Source organism: Eufriesea mexicana, unplaced genomic scaffold (assembly GCF_001483705.2).
Source record: "Eufriesea mexicana isolate 0111107269 unplaced genomic scaffold, ASM148370v2 scaffold7616, whole genome shotgun sequence".
NCBI classification, from domain to species: domain Eukaryota; kingdom Metazoa; phylum Arthropoda; class Insecta; order Hymenoptera; family Apidae; genus Eufriesea; species Eufriesea mexicana.
This window is the reverse complement of record NW_016915410.1, coordinates 57132-82895: the sequence shown is the minus strand read 5'-3', so window position 1 is coordinate 82895 and position 25764 is coordinate 57132. Positions and strand designations below refer to the sequence as shown.

The following is a 25764-nucleotide window of genomic DNA, read 5'->3' as shown; positions in this document are numbered from 1 at the left end:
TCAAAGCGATACCAGTAACTTTAAAAAACACCATTTTCAGAAATAAGTTATTTAAAATGAATTTCTTTTATGATTTTATTCTCTATCTCATTGTTTTTATCGTTTTTATTGTTTTCTATATAAATTCACATCGTATATTTTGAAAAATCAATTTTAAACATAAGATTTAGAACAGAATTTTTTTTTTAAACAGAAATTCGAATAAAAAACAATATGAAAGATGCATAAGATAAATGTAAATACAGGAAGAGATGCAAGTAAAGAAAATGAGATAAAGAGCACATCGGTACTTCTCAGGGTTTTCTACTACATCGAAGTTCTCTATAACAGGTGCGTGTGAGCTGAGGTGGGAAGTCTTCATGTGGTATGTATTTCCCTCGAACGGCATAACAATTCATCCGTTCCTATCATACTTTCCATTTCCAGTGTTAGTATAACGTGTGCGTTAAAGGTCGAGAATAACGAGAGATAAATTGAAACATGCATTATGAGCTTTTTATCGTTCATCGTGAAACAGTAGCTTTCTATATAAAATACTCACGCTATTAATTTCGATGATCTGTTTTATGCGTAACGCCATGTCGTTCTACGTTCTCCTGCTATCACAGTTTCTCTTCCTAAATTCCCTGCTGGCACTAAAGCTTTACAAATCCGAAAATAAACTAGATGCTGTGCTTAAAACGGTAAGTACATCGTGTCATTTTTATTTTTGCCATTTAAGTTTCTGTTGAAGCGTAATGTTCGGGATGCGAATTGCAAATCCATCGACTTGTCTATCTTCGCAATTTAGATTTAAATTTAATTGCGGCTTTGATGCAAAAATGAAAAAAAAATGCCCAATTCTATAATCACATAATTTTTAAACAGTAGCAATTTTTAATTTTAAAACAATATTTTGTATAACATTATTTTTTATTTTACTTTCATGGAACAGCCAGAACTGATAAAGAGTCACGGTTACCAAGTGGAAATTCATAATGTTGTAACAGAAGATGGATATATTTTGGAAATACATAGACTTCCATGTGGACAGTACGATTGTGAAAAGAACTTTGCGAGGAGGAAACGACCAGTTTTAATTCAGCATGGTTTGGCGGGCAGTTCTGCAGATTGGATCCTTATGGGGCCAGCCAGAGCATTGGGTAACTAAATTTAAAATACGTAAATGAAAAATTTTATTTTACCGTTAATATGATAGCAGAATTTCACTTTATATATGAATATGCATATATGAATATGCATAAATCAGTATCTCGAAAATATCAGATTAATATTGAATATTACGAATAAATATAATACAAAGTTAATTGCACTAAGAAAATTTAAAATAGTATTTTAAAAAATAAATTATTGTTCGCATACAATATTATAAATTGAAAAATGGGAAAATATCTTTTATATTTTTTAAATCTTTAATTACGTTCTAGTTCATAATCAAACATATTATTATTCGCAGTAATTATATTCAGTTCAAAATCTGTTCTTGTTTATACATATATATACATTACAGATTTATAATATTATTCTACTCTTATGTCATTGTTAGGTAATTATGATTACATTGCGACCATGGATTGTGAAAGTTACTTACAAATTAAATTTTTTTGGTTGTAATGGGAGCAGCAAGTTGCATACTTGAAACACAGTTTATTTCGTAATCATTAAAGAAAGATGAAAAAGGAAAAGAAAATTTGCTAGAATTAAAGCGTAATTATTGAAAATTGAACTTTTAATTCGATGTTAATTTTTAAAAACATTATATTTAATTTTTAATTAAAATTAATCTTCTTCTAAAATGTGTTAAAATCAATTCCTATTTTTTAAGAACATACATTTACAGTCCTATTATTTTCAGCATATACACTAGCAGATGCAGGATTCGACGTATGGCTTGGAAATAACAGAGGAAACATTTATTCAAGAAATCATACCACTATTCTACCAACCGATCGAAATTTTTGGAATTTTAGGTATATTATATATACACGAGGTTTTCCTCAGATTTTCTTATTTTCCTCTGTTCTTTCTTTATTTCAGTTATCACGAGCTCGGTATTTATGATATTCCAGCGATAATCGACTATATTCTTGATCGAACAATCTATGAAAAACTGTTTTACATTGGACACTCTCAAGGAAGCACGCAATTTTGGGTAACCATGTCGCAAAAACCAAATTATAATACAAAAGTTAAGTTAATGATTGGTCTTGCACCAGTAGCTTTTACTGGCAATATACGTGGACCACTTACAAAACTTGCTAAATTAACATATCTAGGAGTGGTAAGTTACTTAATTATCTTAATTTAATTACATAAAGATTAAAATAAACTTTATAATAGTATTGTAATAGTATTAAGATTAAAATAAAGTAATACAAAATTAAATTAAAGTAAGAAGAAAGAATTTACTTATATTACAGCGGATAGGTGAAGCGTTCGGTTATCCTGAATTACGTTCACGTTCTGCTTGGGGAAAGTTCGTATCGAATGTACTTTGCCGAGATACGACGGTGCTATTTTGCAATAACATTCTGTTCCTGGTCACTGGTTTTAAACAGACGAACTTGAGCGCGGTAAAAATTCAAAACTCGATTAATATTCTTTCATTAAGATGGTTATTCTATAAAAATCGGCAATTGAAAACATTCAAAATAATAAGATGAATATATGGTAAACTTTTATAGGTATGCTAAAAAGGAGTAAATTTTACAGTAAGGTTCAAATGTAATTTTCTATCATTTTCTGATATTATTCTTTTTTTTATATGACAAATTATACAAAAGTTCAAAAATTTGCAATTAAGACAAAAATTTAGAATATTTAGAATATTAAAATTTCAAAGATAGTTTTTCCATATCTTTACTTACAATACTGTAAATATACTTGCATGTAATTGATAGATACTTCTCTAGATTGAGCCTGATTTCTATTTTTTTCTTTAAATTATTTATAAAAAATTCCTAATAATTTAAGAATTATAATTCTTCTTTCATAATTTCTGAATACGAAATAATTTTTAGAGTAATATTAATTAAGTTATAGTCATTTTTATCTATTTTTTAAAAACAGAAAATACATAAAACTTTGTTTTGCATAAAACAAAATTTTATTTGACGAATCTAAATGTTCGTATAATATTTTATAAACATTGATTAATTAAATCATTATTTTGATTATTTAGATGAATTTATCAACAATTATGAATCATGTACCGGCCGGTGCTTCTTGGAAACAAGTAGTTCATTTTGGTCAAGGATACATACATCCAGGTATGTATTTTACTTATATGTATTTCATTATAAATAGCAATAATAATAATTTAAAAAAAATGACAAATATTCAATAATTTTAGATCATTTTAGAGAGTTTGATTATGACAATAGCGAAAAAAATTATAAAATTTACAATTCTCTAGAGCCACCGGAATATAAATTAAACAAAGTAACTGCACCGGTTGCTCTCTTTAGCAGTGATAATGATTTACTTGCAACGAAAACGGTAATATAGTTTTATATTTATTTTTCTTATAATATTTACATAAAAAATGTCACATCGTAAATAGTAAAATATTCTTATTCTAAGTAAAAAAATTTCATATTTTATTTATTAATATTTTACTAAAAATTAGTAGATTTTATTCTCTTATAGGATGTCGGTCTCTTGAAGAGCAAACTTGGTAATGTTGTATACCATAATGAAGTATCTATCAAATCCTTTTCCCATTATGATTTCATATGGGGAACATCTTCGGTGTCAGTTATATTTGAACCTATATTAAAATTATTATTATTTTACGAATAATCTTAAGAGGATCAAAAGGCAAACAAAAAATAGGTTTAATGTGATTTTTGTGTTCGATAATTTTAAATAAAAATATTATTAAAAAGAGGGTAGTAATAATATATGATTATATAACATTAAACGTCAAAGCTTACAATATAAATATAATTCGTTTAAATCTTTTGATTATAAATGAATTTTTTTCCATGACTAAACTAATCTCGCATTAATCGTTAGAGATCGTTTTTAAGGTACAGGAAAGATATACTAAAGAAAACTCAAAAGATCAGAGCTTTAAGGTGATTCCTCTTCCTTATTTAATATGTAAATCCTTTTCGAAAAAATACAAATAATTATTTTGATTGTAAAACTATTTTATTTTAGGCCCCCAACAACTTAAATGGTATGATTCAACAACGCAGGGTTTAAAATGCTATCATTAAAATTTATTTATACAGTATCAGATATTTATACAATATCAGATAACTGATAACAGTCAGACTACGAAACATAAGTTAAAATTTATAAAAATCCTATTAACGTGTTGTCATACATAATAACATTTCGATACAATTTGAAGTAGGTATCAATAAATCATTACCATTACTAAATATCACTATATCATCATCATAAAAAATGAAAGGAATGTTTTAATTGATTTATCAGTCACTTATTACAATAATCGAAGAAATGAATTTACTTCCATTTATTTCTATTTGATTTTCTTCCTTATATATCTCATTATAAACAAAGCATACTACACAAAATTTTCGTTTTGGTTTCGATTACATTACTAATTAGTCGATCATTTTGTTATAAAACAAAATGCACTACACGAAATTTTTATTCTGATTTCGTGATTATATAATTAACATTTTATTTAAACGTCGAACATTTCTCGACCGTTATTAGTTAATATTAATAATTACATCAGTGTACAAACTCGTTCTTCGACCGAATGTGATTTCAACGCGATGGAAAACTGAGTTTCGAACAAGGCATACATTGTAAAATTCCTTTCATGTATATATACATATATATATATATAAATAGATTGATATATATATATATATATATATAAATATTTATACAAATAATAACAAGCATTCTCTTTTCACTTTGAGCGCTAACAATAGAATATTTAAATAACATAGTTCTATAATTTTATCTTCGTAGTCTTTACTTGCAGCAGAAGCCATCTTTGTTTAATATATTTTTTCTTTAATTATACTCTGGGAACTTCCGTATGGAACATATTTTCCGACACACGAAAAAGTATTTTGTTGTAAAACAAAACACTCTGTAAATAATAAAAAATACATTGTGGATAAAATAAAAATAATTATAACAAGCAAAATATGGGCAATTTTTCCATATCTTTACTTACAATACTGTAAATATACTTGCATGTAATTGATAGATACTTCTCTAGATTGAGCCTGATTTCTATTTTTTTCTTTAAATTATTTATAAAAAATTCCTAATAATTTAAGAATTATAATTCTTCTTTCATAATTTCTGAATACGAAATAATTTTTAGAGTAATATTAATTAAGTTATAGTCATTTTTATCTATTTTTTAAAAACAGAAAATACATAAAACTTTGTTTTGCATAAAACAAAATTTTATTTGACGAATCTAAATGTTCGTATAATATTTTATAAACATTGATTAATTAAATCATTATTTTGATTATTTAGATGAATTTATCAACAATTATGAATCATGTACCGGCCGGTGCTTCTTGGAAACAAGTAGTTCATTTTGGTCAAGGATACATACATCCAGGTATGTATTTTACTTATATGTATTTCATTATAAATAGCAATAATAATAATTTAAAAAAAATGACAAATATTCAATAATTTTAGATCATTTTAGAGAGTTTGATTATGACAATAGCGAAAAAAATTATAAAATTTACAATTCTCTAGAGCCACCGGAATATAAATTAAACAAAGTAACTGCACCGGTTGCTCTCTTTAGCAGTGATAATGATTTACTTGCAACGAAAACGGTAATATAGTTTTATATTTATTTTTCTTATAATATTTACATAAAAAATGTCACATCGTAAATAGTAAAATATTCTTATTCTAAGTAAAAAAATTTCATATTTTATTTATTAATATTTTACTAAAAATTAGTAGATTTTATTCTCTTATAGGATGTCGGTCTCTTGAAGAGCAAACTTGGTAATGTTGTATACCATAATGAAGTATCTATCAAATCCTTTTCCCATTATGATTTCATATGGGGAACATCTTCGGTGTCAGTTATATTTGAACCTATATTAAAATTATTATTATTTTACGAATAATCTTAAGAGGATCAAAAGGCAAACAAAAAATAGGTTTAATGTGATTTTTGTGTTCGATAATTTTAAATAAAAATATTATTAAAAAGAGGGTAGTAATAATATATGATTATATAACATTAAACGTCAAAGCTTACAATATAAATATAATTCGTTTAAATCTTTTGATTATAAATGAATTTTTTTCCATGACTAAACTAATCTCGCATTAATCGTTAGAGATCGTTTTTAAGGTACAGGAAAGATATACTAAAGAAAACTCAAAAGATCAGAGCTTTAAGGTGATTCCTCTTCCTTATTTAATATGTAAATCCTTTTCGAAAAAATACAAATAATTATTTTGATTGTAAAACTATTTTATTTTAGGCCCCCAACAACTTAAATGGTATGATTCAACAACGCAGGGTTTAAAATGCTATCATTAAAATTTATTTATACAGTATCAGATATTTATACAATATCAGATAACTGATAACAGTCAGACTACGAAACATAAGTTAAAATTTATAAAAATCCTATTAACGTGTTGTCATACATAATAACATTTCGATACAATTTGAAGTAGGTATCAATAAATCATTACCATTACTAAATATCACTATATCATCATCATAAAAAATGAAAGGAATGTTTTAATTGATTTATCAGTCACTTATTACAATAATCGAAGAAATGAATTTACTTCCATTTATTTCTATTTGATTTTCTTCCTTATATATCTCATTATAAACAAAGCATACTACACAAAATTTTCGTTTTGGTTTCGATTACATTACTAATTAGTCGATCATTTTGTTATAAAACAAAATGCACTACACGAAATTTTTATTCTGATTTCGTGATTATATAATTAACATTTTATTTAAACGTCGAACATTTCTCGACCGTTATTAGTTAATATTAATAATTACATCAGTGTACAAACTCGTTCTTCGACCGAATGTGATTTCAACGCGATGGAAAACTGAGTTTCGAACAAGGCATACATTGTAAAATTCCTTTCATGTATATATACATATATATATATATAAATAGATTGATATATATATATATATATAAATATTTATACAAATAATAACAAGCATTCTCTTTTCACTTTGAGCGCTAACAATAGAATATTTAAATAACATAGTTCTATAATTTTATCTTCGTAGTCTTTACTTGCAGCAGAAGCCATCTTTGTTTAATATATTTTTTCTTTAATTATACTCTGGGAACTTCCGTATGGAACATATTTTCCGACACACGAAAAAGTATTTTGTTGTAAAACAAAACACTCTGTAAATAATAAAAAATACATTGTGGATAAAATAAAAATAATTATAACAAGCAAAATATGGGCAATAATTTTTCTTTGTAATTAAATTTTGTTTCAACAACGCTGCAACGAAAGATAATGCTGTTCGTTTCAATACCAATGATAGTAATAGTAATAATAATACTAACAGTAATAATAATAATAATAATAATAATAATAATATTATTGTTAAAAAATAATTACAATGTTTAAATTGGTACATATATATTCATTATATATATTTATATAAACGGAACAGCAAAACGAAGTAAAATAGTCTTTTTAAGTTATGTACATGCATAAATATATATACATTTAGTATACAGGGCGAGGCACTTAAAATAAAAGCAATAGAACCATGTTTTTTAACAGTAATAATTAAACTTTTTATAAGATTAGATTTCTTTTTATAGGATTTAGTATTACTATATTTCAAACGGTTAAGGGGAAAAGAACATAATAATTATAAAAATGTAAGTCGTTTTTGTCATTTATGTAATCTGTAATATTAATTAAAATTAATTAATATCTATTATATAAATACATAAAATTTGCTTTTATTTCATTTAAAATGTTAACTTTGAGGTACATTTCAACTTTCACTGAATGTGAGAATACCTATTTAGTAGGGTATGCATTGTACTTTTTATAATTATATTTCAGAAACTTTTGTTATTTTTTTTTTATTTTTATATTTTTTTGTTTTATTATTTTCATTGATATGTTTCATTTCTATATGAATAGATACTTATTTTTAAAGCAATATTTTATTTAAAAACACAAAAGTATGTTTCAGTAACAAAATTTATCAGATCATTCAAGTAGTAAAAAGGAGTAACTTGAATATTTGAATAACAGAAGTGAAACTTAGATTAAAAAATTATTTCTATCTATAATGATTACTAATACATGATAAAAAATAAAGCAATACTTCTTCATTCATCATCTGGAATGTATTATTTTATTAATGTACTTCAAGTAATATTTGGAATTCTAATCATTAATATTATTTCTTGTCCAGTACTTGCATTGAAAATAATATAATTTTTCAAATTAATTAAATTTAGATGTTCAATGGTTAAGAATAATTGCAAATATAGTATAAATATAGAAATGAGTCATGCAAGAAATAATAGAATTTAATTGATAGTTCTCACAAAATAAAAAAACTCTAGTAAAGCTACTTTTTACATTTTGTCTCAATTATAATGATTAAAAAATATATATTTGCATAATTTGTGCAATCTAAAACTAAGTCTTTTTAGTAGTTAAAGCCTACAAGTGTCTTCCTAATTATTGCATTCACTATTAAAAAAATATACATATATCATTAAGTTATTTTAGTTTAAATGTATTTATAGTATTGTATTTTTCTTTCTTTCATGAATCATTTGTTTAATTGAATAATTAAACTGTTACAAAGATAATTTAAAACAATATAAAACAGTTAGGCATTATTATATCATAATGAATTGGTTTTTGTAATTATTTGATAAATAAATACCACAAAGACACTAATTATGAATATCCACAACACTGAAATAACATATATAAAAAATATCATGTATATATATTATTACTACATACAAAAATGTTTTTTACAACTTAAAATTTTAAAATAAACATAATGAAAACTGCCATTACAAAAAGAAAATATTAGACTCCAGTGTTTCAATTTATAAATTTAAGTCGTAATAAATTTTGGAAAAAACGGAATAACATAGTTCATTCTATCACGTATTAATTATAAGTAGATTTGCTTGATGACTTTTTAATAAAGAAAGAAAATAAATATACTTTCAGAAATAAGAATAATTTAATCGTTTAACATAAAATATTTATTTTGATTCATTCATCAATTCAACTCAAAAATCTTAATTGAAATTCATAAGAATCAAAATGTCTCACTCTGCATAGTATAGTATACATATCTGGCATGTTAGAAATGAAAGAAAAGTCGTTAATTTTCTATATAACTTCTTTCATATATTTTGGCAATTTCAGTTTCGTGTGTGTCCTTATTCTAAATACCTTTCAGATTACCTTAATTTTTATGTCAAACCTTCGTAATTCTCTATTTTTTTCCAAGATTTTTTAACGCCTTTTTATATTTATAATAATCACAGGAGCGAATAACAGCAGTAAACAATTTTGGTACAAAGTAAAAACAAAAATATAACACGAAATACATGAGTAGATAATTAGAAAATTATTAAACATTTTCCTGAACAGTAATGTAAAATTGCACAAAATCAAAGTACTTATATTATTTACTCAAAACATTTTCAATTAGAAATACTTTAATTCGTTAATTGGAAATTAATGAAAATCTTATTCTTAGTCTTGTCAATTAATTTTACTATAAGGAGAAATATTAACACAAGTAACAGTAAGTGTGGAATTTCTTTATTTCCTTAATTACGTAGACGGTGATCTAAGTATTGCAGTAGGTACAAAAAAATATGGCAGTGGAAGACCTTTTTATGTTACTATAAATACATTTGGTTTATAAAAACGATTAAACAGCTACAATTTCTATTAAAAATGTGGAAGTAGTAATAGAAATTGGAAAATATAGCACTTGGACAAATTAATTCATTTAAAATACAAAATTAATGCTTATAATTTTGTGCAATTTTAACTTTTTATGTATTAGAGTCTCATAAGTTGAATACATTATAAAGATGATTATATTTTTTATAGCTTTTCAAAAAAAAGGTTTCTTATAGAATGTATTAATAAATATCAATGTGATTTTATTTGTAAAAGAAAGCTTTATACCAAAATTATTTACTGTATAACTTTCACATCCTTGCAACACAAACAAAAACATTAGAAAAAATTTATAATACTATATTGTGATGTGATTAAGATTCCTTTTTCCTTTTTTTTTCTTTCTTTCTTTCTTTCTTTCTTTTAATATACATCGTGATCAACAGTTTCCTTTTAAAAGTGTATCACTAATACATCATAGGTTTAAATTGTTCATATATATATATATATGAAATATATATATATAAAAAAAAGAAAAATGTAGAAAAAAAAAAATTAATTTTTTTAGAAATTTTATACTTACGTTTGCTATATTTTTTCAAACGTAATTAATCTATAATATACAGCATTTTTCTTAAATAGATATTAGTTCGTTAGAAATATTTTGTTGCTATTGTTTTTAGTGAATACGTTCATGCAAGCGATATATTAGATCGTACAATGTTTGTAAATATTAATAGAACGACTGCACAACGGAATGACATATTACCTACGAGATTAATCGAAGCAGTCAGGTACATTTTCCGTTTAAATTCATTTCTCTTCTAAAAATAGCTGAAAATAATACCCATTAATACGCTTAAGTTGCAGCACCATGTGAAAGAAGAGTTCAACACGATCGTATATAATATGTGGCGCAAATTAAATACTTTTTTCTCCAATAGTACAAGGATTCTGTAAACTTTAAAGTTGTTACAGGTTTCAAATCTCTTGCAATCTACAAAATTTATATTAACTATTGATTAGAGGCAATCTCGTAATATTAAATAAGCCTTATTTAGCTTAATTTAATGGAAGGCAAAACATTTGCTTCAGTAGTCCTTTCTTTGGACTTTCATCTTCCTCATCGTCGTAATTCTGTTCATCATCATAGTTACTAATGATCTCATTGTTATTGCTAAAGCCATACGTTACGTCTGTGATACTTAGAGAACTGGAGCATATCGGACTTTCGTATCGGAATGGAAAAGGTGGTGATAACCGATATTCATTATAATTATTGTCGTTCTCATTCTCTTCGGAGTACGTCATTAAAAAAACATTATTATGATAACCTCGATTTCTTGAGCTGATGTTCAATAGGGGATCGATTCGAAGCTTCGCAAGTTTGTCTTGTAATTCGTACATGTAACACGATTGTAACTGTTGATTATGAGTGTGACATGGCACACTAACAAACGGTTCTTGTCACACACAGTCTTCCAAAGACATAAGTAACGGATTCACATACTCAAAACCCTCGAATTCACTTTGATCTATCTTTTCGATCACTCTCCTGAAAAACATTTATTGTTTTTGTAAGTCACAAGTTTATCTTATTATTTTCTGTAAAAGAATATATTTTTATTTAGAAATGTATGTTCTGAATAATGATTTACAGAATACATTGTTGTATACCTCTTGAGAGAATGAAAAACTTTAAATGCATTTTCTTTGAAATAACATTTCAAATTAACGACGTACTTTTCTCAGTAACTATTAAACAAATTAACTTGTATTTCTGCATATATATAAAGTAAACAAATAGTTATCAGTTAGATCAAAATTAAATTGGTATTTGTAATTTAAAAAAACAGTCACATACTTTTTTAAGTTGTTGCTGAGATTTTAAACTAAATATAAAACTTAATATTAAAAATAGCAGCTTGAAATTTTTTGTTTTGTTTTAAAATATGAAGATAAATTAGATAAATTTTGTGTAATAAAACTTACGGATCATCCGGTGTTAAGTGAACTGGTTCATCTGTAAATTCCGGTGGGAAGTTAGCTAAGTCACGGTCAGAATCTAATCTTGGTTTGTAAGGTGGTGTTACTTGTTTTTGCTCCAACTGAAAATGCATTAATAATATTTCAGGTAAAAAATATATTTCTTGTATAATTTATTTATTATATATAGTAGTTCCTATATGTGATAGTGGTAATGAAAGTAATATTCTCATTAAATTAAAATTAATCACTGGCTATAAAACTATAATCAATATCAAAATTACAATTAATTGAATTAATCCTATCTTTATCCATTACTATGGTGACAACATTATGCTAAACAGGATTAATCTAGACTATATAACTACTAACATCACACATTCAAGGACGCTATCTTATAATTATTTTCTAACAATTTTTATGGTCTCATTATATCTATGTTAATTCTTTAATTTAATAAAAATTACCATTTCCCAATCTATCGCTTTGAAGAAAGAATGAGTAATAATGTCAAGGAAAGCTGTTGGCCTCTTGCCACAACCTAATCTTTCAGTTGGATCTTTACAAAGGAAACCTTTAAGCACAGATGCTGCTTTGACCGATAACGACCTTGGTATACGAATTGTCTTCTGTAAAATAACTTGGAATAGATAATCTTCGGTATTTTGGTCAGGATTTTCTGACGCGCCCGCGATATCAAACGGGCTACGACCTGCAAGCATTTCATACAGAAGTACACCAAGCGCCCACCAATCTACAGAGAAACTATAATCTTCACCCCGCAATATTTCAGGCGCTATATAATTTGGAGTGCCACAAAATGTAGCGGTTGTATCACCCTCTCTAACGCCTTCTTTGCACATGCCATAATCAGTCAATTTTACGTGTCCTTCGTGATCAAGCAACACATTATCCAACTTTAAATCTCTGTATATAATACCTATAAGAAAAGTCATTAATTAATTTATATGTTGATATGAACAACAATTAAATTATATTTAAAACAGATAAAAATATATGAAATGTTGATAAAATTGTATCATATGCCGATACAAATAAATATAAACAAATTATTGCTTTTCTTTGAAATACATTTCACTATTGAAAAGATTACAAATTATAATATAATTATAATTAATTTATTAATATAATATTATTATATTATTGTAATAATATATAATATTATTGTGGTATTAATATAATTATAAAAAGCTGAGAAAATACTTGCGAGATATTTCCAAAGAAAAACTAGCTTTTATATTTTCTGAAAACAATGCAAGAAATTTTTTGTACCTTTTTCGTGTAAGAAATTTAAAGCAAGACTAATCTCAGCTGCATAAAATCTGGCATGCTCTTCCGGAAGTCGGCGTTGTCTTTGCATATGAAACATCAGATCACCACCACGTACAAACTCAATTACAAAGAAGAGACGAGAAGGTGTCTGAAAGCATGAGTGAAGTCCCACTAGGAAAGGATGATTCGAGGCGGTCTCAAACACGTGTTTCTCTGTTTGAACCCAATCGATGTCCTCATCATCCGTTACTAAGGCTTTTTTGATTACTTTCATCGCGTAAATCCTCTTTGTACGCTTCAATTCTACCATCAAAACTTTCGCGTAGGAACCACGACCGATTACCCTAATCAGTTCGAAATCGTTTAACGAATATTGCCTCTGCATATCATTGGAATTGTCCGCATCATTTAACGTATCTAACGGCAACTCCTCCCTTTCTTCACTTCCGGTTCCTATAAATAGATTTAATTTAATAGATCATAATAATTCAGTAATAATTCAGTAAATAAGATAAGAAATCTTTTCATAGTTCTCAATAGGTAAATAAATTTCGTTTATATATTTAATACTACCAAATAAATATTCAAATGTTCTTACGATTGCGTGAATGCTCCTCAATAATTGGCGAATCTGAGATCTCATCCTCGAGATGAGTTACCGGACTGCATTGAACAGAATCAAGCTGTTGTTGATCGCCATTCCTGTCGATCGTCTGCGATTCTGCGCTTGGCATCTGTTGCTGTTGCTGTTGTTGTACACTCAAACATGGTTTGCGTACTACTTTGTGACATTTCTTGTGTACCAGCAGCTTGCATTGAATGCACTTGAACCCCTGCCGACCTAGTCCCCAAATCCGATCTTGGCAGAACGCGCAAAACGCTCGCTAAAGAGTCAAAGAAGAAATTACTTGTAAACGTAACCATTTCCAACTTTTGGAGCTAACTCGTGTCAAATCTTGGGAACAAGAAGAATGCAAGCTAACGTAATTGAAAGACTAAATTATTGTTTGGAGCATTTCATTTAAAGAATAAAATATCAAAATTTGTTTCAAATTAGAATTGTTTCAGATAATGAAAACATTAAATACGTTTTAAGAATAATTCTACTTCTTTTGTTCTTCTTCTTTTTTATATTTCAATTAATTTAGTAACCAATATAGATATCAGTATACCATTATATATCAGTGAAAATAGATATTATGTAGCATTTCCATTTGTATAGTCTCTTTTGTTAAAAACACACACACAGAAAATTTGATAATGAAGTTTTTTAGATACACATTGGAACTCATTAGAGCCTTATTATACCTTATTTCTTCTTAATTATTACCTACAAATATTTTATCTTATCTAACTTTAAATTACTTGTGATAAGGAATTGTAGTTTATAATATAATAAATTAATATAAAAAATAAAGCTCACTACTTATACAATGTTACAAATTCTAGCATATAATAACTCACATTCTTACTTGTTTACACTAAACGTTACACATTAACCATTTACTTCTGAAAATGAAATAACACAGACCTACATCATTCTCATTCTTAAGCATTCAAGGGAAGAATCATTATCAGAATTGACATTCAATGAATAAATATACAAAATGATCGTCGATGTTCACTAGCCAGCAAGTTCCTCTGATCAGGAATTACAATCTATCCACCACGATGAGATGTTGCGACTGGAATGCTGATGTGTTGCAAGGATGACACAGTACATCGTGCGCGATTGATGCAAATATGTGAGAAATAATATGAAAAAATGAGTGAAAAGAAAGGATAAAATGCGGAAAGTAACAATGGGGCAATAAGTTGAATGAAATGATGCTTACCCGATTGAAACGTTTCGCCTGAAATATATGACCATTCACTCGGTACAGCTTCCTCCATCTACGTGCGCCACGTCTGTAGATGCTTCCTTTGGAAAATGAAAAAACATAAATATCACGAGAGAACCAGAGAATCGATCTTCAAAGTCTGCCCTGAATATTTTTCTCAGTTTAATTTCTTTACTTGTTATTACTTTTCTTTCGGAATGTATAACTTTAACAGATTTAATTGATTGGAAAAGACGTGTTACCGATATTACACGAAGCCTATCGTACAAAGCTGTGCATGCCTGTTAACAATGCTAGTTTCTGATTAATTACAAGGAAATGTGTATCTCGATTAATGTTAAAATATGAGTATATCCTCATTGGAATACCGCACTGAAATATCTGCAATAAAACTGCGACTGGCCTAAGTCCCTCCATATTTCCCGACCGTCAAAACTATCGTATATCTTGACAAGGGCAAAACAATTGTACTAGAGAATTTGTAAACACGATAAGAACACCTCAATCGCCAGAAACCCGCGGTATTTAAAATGGAAAATATTGGGATACATAAAATCGTACTGATCCGTGACACGAACCATTCGTTTAGACTCTGCTGGTACGTTAATATAATGCATTACACCTGATCCTTAATTTATACGATATATGAACAAAATCGTGATAATATCTAATGATACTATCGTTGTTATTATTATTATCATTATTATTATTATTAGGTCATCCTATAAATAACACGAGTACTTTTCTTTTTTTGAAAGGGATAAAATAAAGCTAATTATATATAATATTAATAATCATTAATATATTTTTTTAATTTTCTACAATGGTTTATTATAAATCAATTAGTTGCTCAATTCCTCTGTCAGGAAATTTTTATTTCGTCGCTAATATTTTAGGAAAATCCCTTTATTTACGGGATGACCTGATATTACAATAATATCTTAATACACAATTTTGTTGATAAAACTATTTTATACTGATAGACGGCAAAAAGACAAAATCAAGTTTAATTTTTGACAATTTTATACGTATCATTTGTACATTCAGATATTATTAAATTTCGAAATATCGTTCATTCGAAAGACGTGTAAATTACAAAGAAAACAAATTAGCGAAGTCTTAGAACCGATTCTTCATTGTTAACTATTAATCTATATTAATCTTTACCGTAAAAATTGAGAATCGGGTGTGCGTATATAATATATATATATAAATTCGTGTAAATGATGAAACTTAAAATAAGCGCATTAAGATCGTCAATGTTCCATGAAAACTAAAACAAATTTGCTTGATTCTAAATGCAGCAATAGAATATTCGAAAAGAAAAAGCGTCGGCGGAGAGAACGATTCTTTTAACAATTCCCTTTCCTTTTCTTGAGGTGAATCGGTTATAGCCAGGCTACTCTTATTCCTTCGTGAGAAAAACTTAAACTTATCATTAATTAAACAACTCGCTGGCTAGTATGGTACAATGTTGGAAATCGCTGAATTATGGAAACTGTATGTATGTTAGAAATGGCACGTTAGGAAAAACTGTAACAAAAATAAGTTATTTTTTAATTTCATATCCTACATTATTATTATATCATTTGCATTGGAAAAGACAAAAGAACACGCAGTTTAGAGTCGAAACACTAAGCGCAAATATCGAAGAAACTATTCCTTGAAATAAAGGAAAGAAAAAAAGATTATTTAATTTGGATATTTTACCTGTACCCTAAAAATTGACAAACATGGTAAATCAAGCATAATCAACTTGGTATATACATAATCTAATATAGATTGCTGATACATAGAGTCGCTAATTGTAGTGTACTCTGAACGATCAAAAAACCAGCTGTAAAGCACGGAAAGAATATCTTATGAATATTCAACCATGCAAAACAGGCATCACTATGGTAATTAGCCCAGGGATCCATTCATTTTAATGACTAAATTCATTACTATTTTTTTTTGTTAAATTAATACGCTTTGGGTTACGTACATTTATAATGGTTAACGTGACTTTCTTTGCCACTTTTGTCTGATCTACAAGAAGAAAGATTTCTACTTTAGTTCGAGAGGAAGATCATCTTCTATAGGGACTACTTGAAACGACATAGCACACATTCAAAAACGAACAAGTAAAGGATTGTTAAATTTAATAAAAATAGCTAAACTGAATTTTCTAAGGATACACACAACATGCTGGAAAATTGTTGTTAAATAAAGGTTTAAGGTAAGGTTTAACATTAATCGTATTAACAAAACGAGCCGTTTTCTTCTATGTCATGAACAACAATGTGAATATGAAAACACATCATGCTGTCAAATTTTTTATATGCAATCCAGAAAACTTGATGAAACAGAAATCTGTGAGATCAAATGTTTAATGTTTAACGATACGATAACAGTAAAATATGTTTCGAATACCAAGCACACTGAGCTGCTAGCGATTTGTACCTTTACAACTGCGAAGTATTTTATTGTAAACGGATAACATAAATATGCAAATATGAAATATACGAGCTGTAAATATTTCTTAATCTTGGTATTCGTTATATCGAAAATTACATTTAATATAAATAATAATTCAAAGAGAATAAAGAAAATGTTTCGTAAAGATGCACAATTGATGTACAATATATATCACACCTTAATGATATAACGTATATGATACAGTATATCGAACACCTGAACTACGTCACAATATTTTTTCTCAATATTCAATCTATTTATATCAAAATCATGAAAAAATGTATCATTTTGATAGCTAAATATGATAACCGCTAAACAAAATATGCATTTTATCGATCCGTAGCACAAGGAATATTAACGAATAAAAATAGAAAATTAAAGAAAATGTTCAAAATTAATTTATCTCTATTTTTCATTACATTGCCAATTTATACGATATTATGTAAGATTTCACGTCGAGCGTGAAATAAACTATGCATAAACTTCTATCTAATGGATCTTTACAACGTTATAAATATATATTTGAGGAGTAAACAAATTTTAAAAGCGCGTTAAACGAAATAAAACGTCCAAACGTATTTAAACTTAATGCGATTCTAATTTTTCGATTATAACGTATAATACGTATTCTTAAATATTTTTTTTAATATTAAAACTTCTTTTAATATAAACATACGAACACGTCGTATTTCATTTGAAAATTATTAAGCTTTAATACGTTTCTACAGAATTTGTATTGAAACGAGATTATAAAGATTACAGTGTTCCTTTACGGTGAAATCACACCTCTATGTGTAGCTACACATGACGTTCTTGATTTGATTAGATCATAATTGACAATTAAGTTATGAAACATCATCTTACAATGTATAGTTAGATACTATATCGTCAGAAGTCGTTATCCTACCTGTGTTGCTTTTTTCTCTTTAATAAATAATAGTTAAAGCTTTTAAATCATAAAAGATCACTAATTATGAAAAATAAAAAAGCAATAAGTATGAAAATATTAGCAAGTAAGATTAATAAAAATAGACACAAAAAGTACAGTATTTTCACTTAATAACTTCATTAGATGTATACTTTGATATCCAAATGTCCGCCAATCCCAAGATTATAAAAATTAGAATATTTTTTAATGGCGAAACCATTTCTCAGTGTTCTCAACGTTCGTTTTCGATTTGATTAGAGCATAATTGAAACTTAAGTTATGAAATAACACATGATTATACACAGTTGCGGGAAAGATTGAAGTTATCTTACCTTTACTGCTTCTTTTCTTAGTAAATAATAATTAAAAGAAAATTTTCTTTGCTCCCACAAATTTTTAGATTACAAGATGTATACGTGTATAAAAAGTGAAGTACCTTCATTCAATAACTTCGTTAGATGCGTTTTAATATCCGTAGGTACGAAATTACAGGCGACCCCAAGTTTCCAGGCCATAATGTACGTATATCCACTAGCCAAAAATGTATAATAAAGTTCCTTTCAAAAGTAACCCGTGAAATATCAGATCAGTTAAACGATGTGAAACGCAAATAATTGAATCGAATGTTCGTATTATATGTAAAAGTAAATCCAAATACTAACGTAGATCATGCATTATGTATAACGTCATCATAACGTTATAACTGTCTCTCTGTCCAGCTAGCCTTAGGACACCATGGATCAAGACGCGATCTTCGGATGGTATATACCCAACGTGTTCCAGCACTCGCGTCTACCAAATCGTGTACAAAGATAACGATCTATATTAGATTTCGGAAAGTAGTCACCTGCCGCGAAGTATATCCTCTACTGTTACTTTTATTCCATAACCTGATCATAAAACGCGGCCCGATAACGGATAACATTGAATTCAATTGATGCGATCGTTGTTATCGCTTTTATCGGCGTAGGCTTGGTTAGACACAAGAGTAGCTGCAACGTTGTTTTCAATGTCCGCCGTTACATTTAGCTTAAACAGCGCGTTAATCGATCGTCCTAAACTATCGAGCTGAGCCCAATCTGACGAATTAAATGAATTCTTACACGTTGTTCCAGTTTGCACGCCGAAATAGAGACTAATCTGGGGAGAGCAGTCGAATAATTTAAGGGCATGTAATGGCCGCAATACAGTAAACAGAAAATATATTAGCTACGGAAATTAATTAATTTCGAAGGAGATGCGTCGAGATAAAGATAAGTATTTATATCGAGCCTAAATTTTGTCAACTTATTTTAACGCTGGAACACTCGTTACATACTATCGATAATTGGAAAAATCAAGAAATCGGAAACCAGTCATGTCAATTGGTCTGATAGTTTCAGCGTTGAAATTGAAAATGTTTTTGTCGTCCATTTTGACGAAGACTTCAACATTTTCATAGAATGCTACGAAGTTTGGAAATTTTCGAATTTTAAATCGACAAATTCTTTTACAGATATTCTGACAGGATATAATCATTGCGAAACCTGTACATCTTCCCTGGAATTAATTTTTGTAAGTAATAAGAAATTTGTTATCTTATTTAACACTACGAACTTTTAAATTACACCTTATTTTTTTGTTCATTCTAGGTTTTATCACCAACAGGGACTCGTTTCAGGATGATTGGAAATTTCAGTGGAACACAGACGAGAGTCGTTTTATTAGCACTCGCGTGGCCGTTAGTAACTCCTTTTATATCAGACTTGGCCAATCCGTAACATTATTCTGTGCACTCTTCGAAATGACCTTTATATAACTGGTAATATCAGCAAAACTGCATTTATATTTTATATAACTATATTTCTTGTATCTTTAATTCATAGAATTTGTTATATAATTATATTTTAGTATTTAATCTATAAAAATCTAATAATCTCAAAGATAAACAGATATTTATCTGATATAGGTTCATGAGTAAATAAAATAGACTGCTTTGAAATTTCATTATTTTTATTTTTATAGTATTATATTATATTATGTTTACTTAAGAAATGTTAAAATATCAATCATTCCAGGGAATAATTGGAATTGACTAGACCCCTTTTAGACTCAAATATTGCTTTCCTTCTACCCATTTTTGTTCTTTCATTTTATATAAATTGAGATTCTTAGTGCCCCTTAAATATTTCTATTTGAAACCTATAAAGCGTACTATAAAGTAAACAGTGAAGATGTTAAATGTTAAATTTAAAGCAATATTGTATAATATGCTTTATAAGAATTTAATTGCATGGATTGTTTTTCTGTAATTGAAATATTTTGAGTATTTTGGAAAGAATTTTTAATAATTTCAGAACTGGAAAATTGATTTGTATAATAATCCTTCTTTATATGATAATATTAAATAATTATGCCTAGAAATTTGTACTCCTTGAATAGTTATAGATTTTTCGTATAAGTGAGATAAATGCAGAGATGGATGTTCATTGGTTCAATTTAAATTATTTCAATATTTAGAAACGTCGAAATTATTCGAGCAAATCAACATTTTCTCACTATTCAAACGATTAAATTATTTGATATATATTTAGATCGATTCAAAGTATCCAGACAACTTTGAATATTTACATAAAACTTATAAGAACGAAAAATCAATCATTAATAATACATGAAAGTATTATAAACAATAATTATAAACGAAATTTACTAGCATTCTATTCTTCATAAAATTTATCAACAATTTATTCTTTTACAAATCATATAAATTATACATAACTTAACAATGAAAAGCAATTAATTACAATATTGTATACTAGAATAACTATTAGTGAAATATTCGTAATGAAAATAATTTTCTCCAACGTCAAATACATACTTTATTTTATTCCTCTTTTATTTTTCACGAAGGGTAGAATCTTTTACTTACTATGAACATATTCTCTACCTTTTTCTTTTTTTAAATTTCAATTTAACATTTGTTTTGTTCAATTGTTCACTTCTGTAGTAATACTGTTATCATTTTTCGACAACCATGGACAGTTTTTTTTCCATTTCCCTTATCAAATTCTTTAAGCTAGATTAAAAGTATATATGTATAATATCTTTTACGTGTTTGAAAAAAAATTGATCGATAGATATCAATAAACACATTGATTTCCTAATTAATGAAATAAAGCTGCGAGATATTTGAAATAAATTCAGTTCTATTTTTGAAATATATATCAAATAATGCATCGTTTCTATTCATCTGAAATATACTCTTTGCCGACAAAGATTTACCAAAATTCTTTTCATTTTTACCATCAAAAATAACAATGAAGAAAAGTAAAGAAAAAAGAATAAAAGGAAAAGTTTAAAGGTCACATAAATTCAAAGGATAAAAGTAATTCTTTCGTGCTAAGGAATACAATTTTAAGATCATCTTTGTTTTTTCAAGTGAGCTTTCATTGTTTTATTCTTAATACAATAGCCTCCGGCATACGGTAGAACTGTGTAACTTTTATATCCACTACATTCTTCTTGTCCTTAGAGAAGGGAAAAAATATATGTTGCTTTTACTGGTAGGTTTTCCTTAATTAAATATTCTTCTAGTTCTTCCAATTTTAGTCTATTTATTTTTATGCGAATTGAAAAAATTCGATATTATATGATATTAATTTAAAATATAAGTTATGTAAAGTATATAAAATGAAAAGTGAAAATATTTAAGAATAGGAACTATTGCAAAATATGTTCAATTTGTGAATTATTTAAATAGCACCATTAATAGTAAAAGATACTCAATAATATATACGATGATAGTCAACTAAAAACTTTCAAACCTACATTATTCTAATTAATCAAGGAAATTAATTTCTTTTTCCTTCCAAAATGTTCCAGTTTTTGATAAACTGATTTTTTATATTATTTTTCGAAGTGAAAAATATTCAACTAAATTTTCGAACCCAGATTGGAACCTTCTGCTTGGATTTACGATTTAAAAAGGTGAGTATCACGATCATAGTTATAATATCATAATAAAAATATATTCTAATCTTACATCTAATTTCAGGTACCCTGGTCCATGTTCCAAAAATTTTGGAATTCTGTAATTATTTCGGCACATGAAAAAGCATTCTTTGGATCTATCAGCATCACGTATCGAGAAACTAAAGCCGTAATGTTCTGCAGGTAAAACTGTGTTAATTATCACTGAGTTAATTGCTTGCTATCTAGCAACAGCTATAACCGAACAGAAGCAAACAGAAAATCTTATTTATAGGATATTTTATATCGACACTCTACCTTTCGGTTTTCATCACTTTGTATAAACAGGTATTAATCATTTTATATTTACTTTTATCCAAATATCGATCATTTTCTACAGAAAAGAAAAGTAGGAAAAAGATCGGTAAATGTGATAATAATCATTTATGAAGAAACAGTTTGTTAAAATATTATAATAATCGTATCCATAATTCGTTTAAAAATGTTCTTCGCATTATAAATGCCAAGATTATTTTCTATCCAAATGAAGGGAAAGATTTTTCTATCGAATAAAAATTAGTTATAGAAAATAATTAAGATAAATCCGTAGAATGAAACGTGTAAGTAAAGTCGGGAGACATTTCAAAAGAATATATCCAGTGTTGAATGCAAAAGCACATTGTGACACTTCTAAAAATGGGACAATATCAAACAGAATATAACGATAATGGATTACATTTCAGAAATCATCGGATATGGGAATAGGCGAAAAGGCACGGTGGCACAGATTAGATAAGCGCACATGTAACCGCTGTATCAAAAGACACCCAAGATTCTTCGCGATCGATGTTCAACAATTCTATCCGAGTACTCAAATCGGCGGGCTAAATCAAGATTATGCTCGATCGGTAACAGTAAAAAAAGACAGCTGTTCGCCTAAATCAATAACTATATAAGGTACGTGCAATATGAAATCAAATAAAGAAACAAGGGGAAAGAAAGAAGTAATAAAACAGTAACTGCTAGTAATAAAAACAGAGACGTTCGCTAGTATCGTGCTTCGTTGCAACGGAATCGACGAAATTCAATCGTCTTTAGCGAGGAGCCAGGTCAAGACCTACCCCAGGTGATGTCGTTGAACCAAAATTGCGAAGATCCAGTTGTATCGTCGATCAGAGACGGCATAGGTCCTGCAGAATCCAGTGGTGGATTGCACAGTCCATGAACACGACACGTACTAGTCCCTATAGCTCGATTAGCGGTCGCGTACATCATCTCCGTCGCGGTAACTTCGTCGATATCAATCTCGGACGTGTCATCGATATCCTTGTCGCATAAAAGTTTCATCCTGGATGAGGAGGTGCCAGGTTGCGCGAATATATCGTCACGGGGACTGTTATGGGGTGAACATTCACTTCGTAGACCGGTAATCGGTTGCTCGTATTCGGCTGAATCGCTGCTCGGCGATGGTGGATACGTGCTGGTACTCGATTTAATAGGTCGATCCCTTGGTAAAACTTGAATACCAGTCGAAGAGGTGGAGGGTCCTCCTTCGACGACAGGAAGTATCCTACGCCCAACAGTGGCCGCAGTCGCAGCTGCCGCCGTAGCCGTGGAATAAGAATAGAAGGAACCACCCTGTATCATCATACTGCAGGGTGGTTCCTCCACTGCGGCACCGGCACCAGGCCCTGTAGAGACGGCAGAGGAGGAGCTGACACCAGTAAGCTCACCTTGTACTTGCGGTACACCGTATATCGCCTGCGAAACTCCCGTTTCAGCTTGAAGATACTGTTGTTGCTGATGCTGCTGCTGTTGCTGTTGCTGATGCAATATCTGATGCTGTTGTTTATCCTTTTCACGACGAGGTGACCGACCCCGATCGCTAACTGATGTTGCGCTCCAATAACCCCACGCCATTTCGCGAACAATTTAGCCGTATATTTATCTTGAATTTCTTTTATCCTGGCTGCCTAATATCGTCCATCAACAGTCGTACACCACTGGCTCCCGTCTTTTGCTCGCTATTACCCTCTAACTCCCACCCCAAGTTTTCCCTACTTTCCTTCCTACGGGTACGTGCGCACACACTCTCTTTCTCTCTTTCTCTCTTTCTCTCTCTCTCTCTCTCTCTCCCCCTCTCTCTTTCTCTCTCGCTCTCTCTTTCTCCTTCTTGCTCCTCTGCCGTCCTCTGTCCTCGTCTTTTACCGTAGCCCGACCTCTTGCAGGAGAACCCGGCTGAGAATGCGACGAGTCAGCGCGATCGATGCTGGTTTATCGCCACTTTTGCAACCTCTTCACTGACAACAGCGATTGTTAAAGGTATGCTATCACAACCTCTCGACATGAATCGCCAACCATTGAAATAGTCTGCCGCAAGCCTCTCCTCGGAGTGCTGTTATCGTTCGCCAACGTTTCAGGCTAATCAACGTTCTATCTTTCTCCTGTTTTGCCTCGAGTCGAATTTGCTTCCCCTTTATTCCGTATTTTATCTTGTTTCCTCCTGTTTCTCTCTTTCCTTTTTTTTTATCCTTTTTCCTTATTTTTCCCCCCTTTTTTTTTTTTTTTTTTTGTCTTCGATATCCTTTCTTTGATTAGATCCGTTGAACTATCTTCTCGCGTTTAAACGCATCTCGACGATGAGTTCGAATGTACTTCCGTGAGGAAACTTCGTGGCTAATCGGTCCGCGTAAGAATATCGACTGCTGCCGCGGGATTCGTTAACTACCGCCGCCGCCCGACGCGCTTTACTCCACGAAATGCGCAAACGCTAGAATAAAGGCACACTCTGGAAAACAGGACTGATTTCTCTTTAACAAACTACCCAACCCTTTTCCCTTCTTTCCCGCCCATTTCCCGTGCTTCTTCTTCCCCTTCTCATTCATTCCTCGCTCTCTCATTTTCACTATTCGTCACTTCTTATCATTTCTTTTTTCTCCGATTTCCATCCTCCGTTTTCTTTCGCACGATCCTCGTGTTCCTTATTACTTCCCTTATTGTAAATTTAATCGTTTTGTGTCGCACATGCTCCTTCCTTTCCGATGAACACTCCCTTTCTTATAATTTTAATTATGTTCTTTATCACCTTCTGCTGGCATTTTGACTAACTTTTTTTTCGGTATATTTGAAAGTTGCGTATATGAATAACACGTAGAACAAATGTTAATTATTAAGTATACACGAATAATCACGAAAAATAATGGTACGTAAGAAGCTACATGATTTCAGAACTGTCGATGACTGTGCTTTTCATTAATTATAAAGGCGTTTATAACTGTTTCTAAATGTTCGTTGAATGCAGAGAAAAGCACGAGGGAAAACAACGCCGTTACTTAATCAAGTTCATTAATAAATTAAGCGCTTAGCTTTCCATTTATATTATAGTAACGTCATACGAAACAATATGTAACCCTTTTGTAAACA

The 25764-nt window shown here is 29.1% G+C and overlaps 3 protein-coding genes and 1 long non-coding RNA gene across 5 annotated transcripts; 2 read left to right on the top strand and 2 right to left on the bottom strand.

Moving 5' to 3' along the window:
* Nucleotides 1-578: 578 nt before the first annotated feature.
* On the top strand, nt 579-6101 carry LOC108552696 (lipase 3). The gene is made up of 11 exons (XM_017907352.1): nt 579-683; nt 935-1142; nt 1856-1970; nt 2038-2281; nt 2421-2573; nt 3182-3269; nt 3353-3498; nt 3649-3789; nt 5482-5569; nt 5653-5798; nt 5949-6101. The coding sequence occupies exons 1-11, from the start codon at nt 579-581 to the stop codon at nt 6099-6101; spliced, it is 1587 nt and encodes a 528-aa protein (XP_017762841.1).
* Nucleotides 6102-10559: 4458 nt separating this feature from the next.
* Nucleotides 10560-11350, bottom strand: LOC108552711 (uncharacterized). The gene has a single exon (XM_017907369.1). The coding sequence runs from the start codon at nt 11293-11295 to the stop codon at nt 10951-10953; it is 345 nt and encodes a 114-aa protein (XP_017762858.1). The 5' UTR covers nt 11296-11350; the 3' UTR covers nt 10560-10950.
* On the bottom strand, nt 11336-25523 carry aPKC (protein kinase C iota type). Its single transcript, XM_017907351.1, has 8 exons — nt 23463-25523; nt 16508-16541; nt 15003-15084; nt 13766-14051; nt 13168-13620; nt 12342-12814; nt 11881-11996; nt 11336-11443 (listed from the first exon to the last, which is right to left on the bottom strand). Exons 1-8 carry the CDS (start codon nt 24259-24261, stop codon nt 11356-11358), a joined length of 2331 nt encoding a protein of 776 aa, XP_017762840.1. The 5' UTR covers nt 24262-25523; the 3' UTR covers nt 11336-11355.
* LOC108552712 (uncharacterized) lies at nt 22318-23456 on the top strand. 2 transcript variants are annotated; one of them, XR_001890577.1, is made up of 4 exons: nt 22318-22359; nt 22427-22545; nt 23085-23298; nt 23380-23447. It is a non-coding gene; the product is annotated as an uncharacterized LOC108552712 (long non-coding RNA). The 2 variants fall into 2 exon arrangements; XR_001890576.1 differs by having other exon boundaries at nt 23085-23456.
* Nucleotides 25524-25764: the final 241 nt, after the last annotated feature.

Bases quoted from the DNA above. Each gene is read 5' to 3' on its own strand.
- aPKC (XM_017907351.1), bottom strand. From the start codon at position 24,261: ATGGCGTGGGGTTATTGGAGCGCAACATCAGTTAGCGATCGGGGTCGG. The intron at 15,085-16,507 runs GTTTCCATAATT...TTCCAAAGGAAG, and splicing joins CCATTTCTAACATACATACA to CATCTACAGACGTGGCGCAC. The intron at 11,997-12,341 runs GTAATTTTTATT...ATGCATTTTCAG, and splicing joins AAGCGATAGATTGGGAAATG to TTGGAGCAAAAACAAGTAAC.
- LOC108552696 (XM_017907352.1), top strand. From the start codon at position 579: ATGTCGTTCTACGTTCTCCTGCTATCACAGTTTCTCTTCCTAAATTCC. The intron at 684-934 runs GTAAGTACATCG...TTCATGGAACAG, and splicing joins TAGATGCTGTGCTTAAAACG to CCAGAACTGATAAAGAGTCA. The intron at 1,971-2,037 runs GTATATTATATA...TCTTTATTTCAG, and splicing joins CGAAATTTTTGGAATTTTAG to TTATCACGAGCTCGGTATTT.
- LOC108552711 (XM_017907369.1), bottom strand. From the start codon at position 11,295: ATGTACGAATTACAAGACAAACTTGCGAAGCTTCGAATCGATCCCCTA.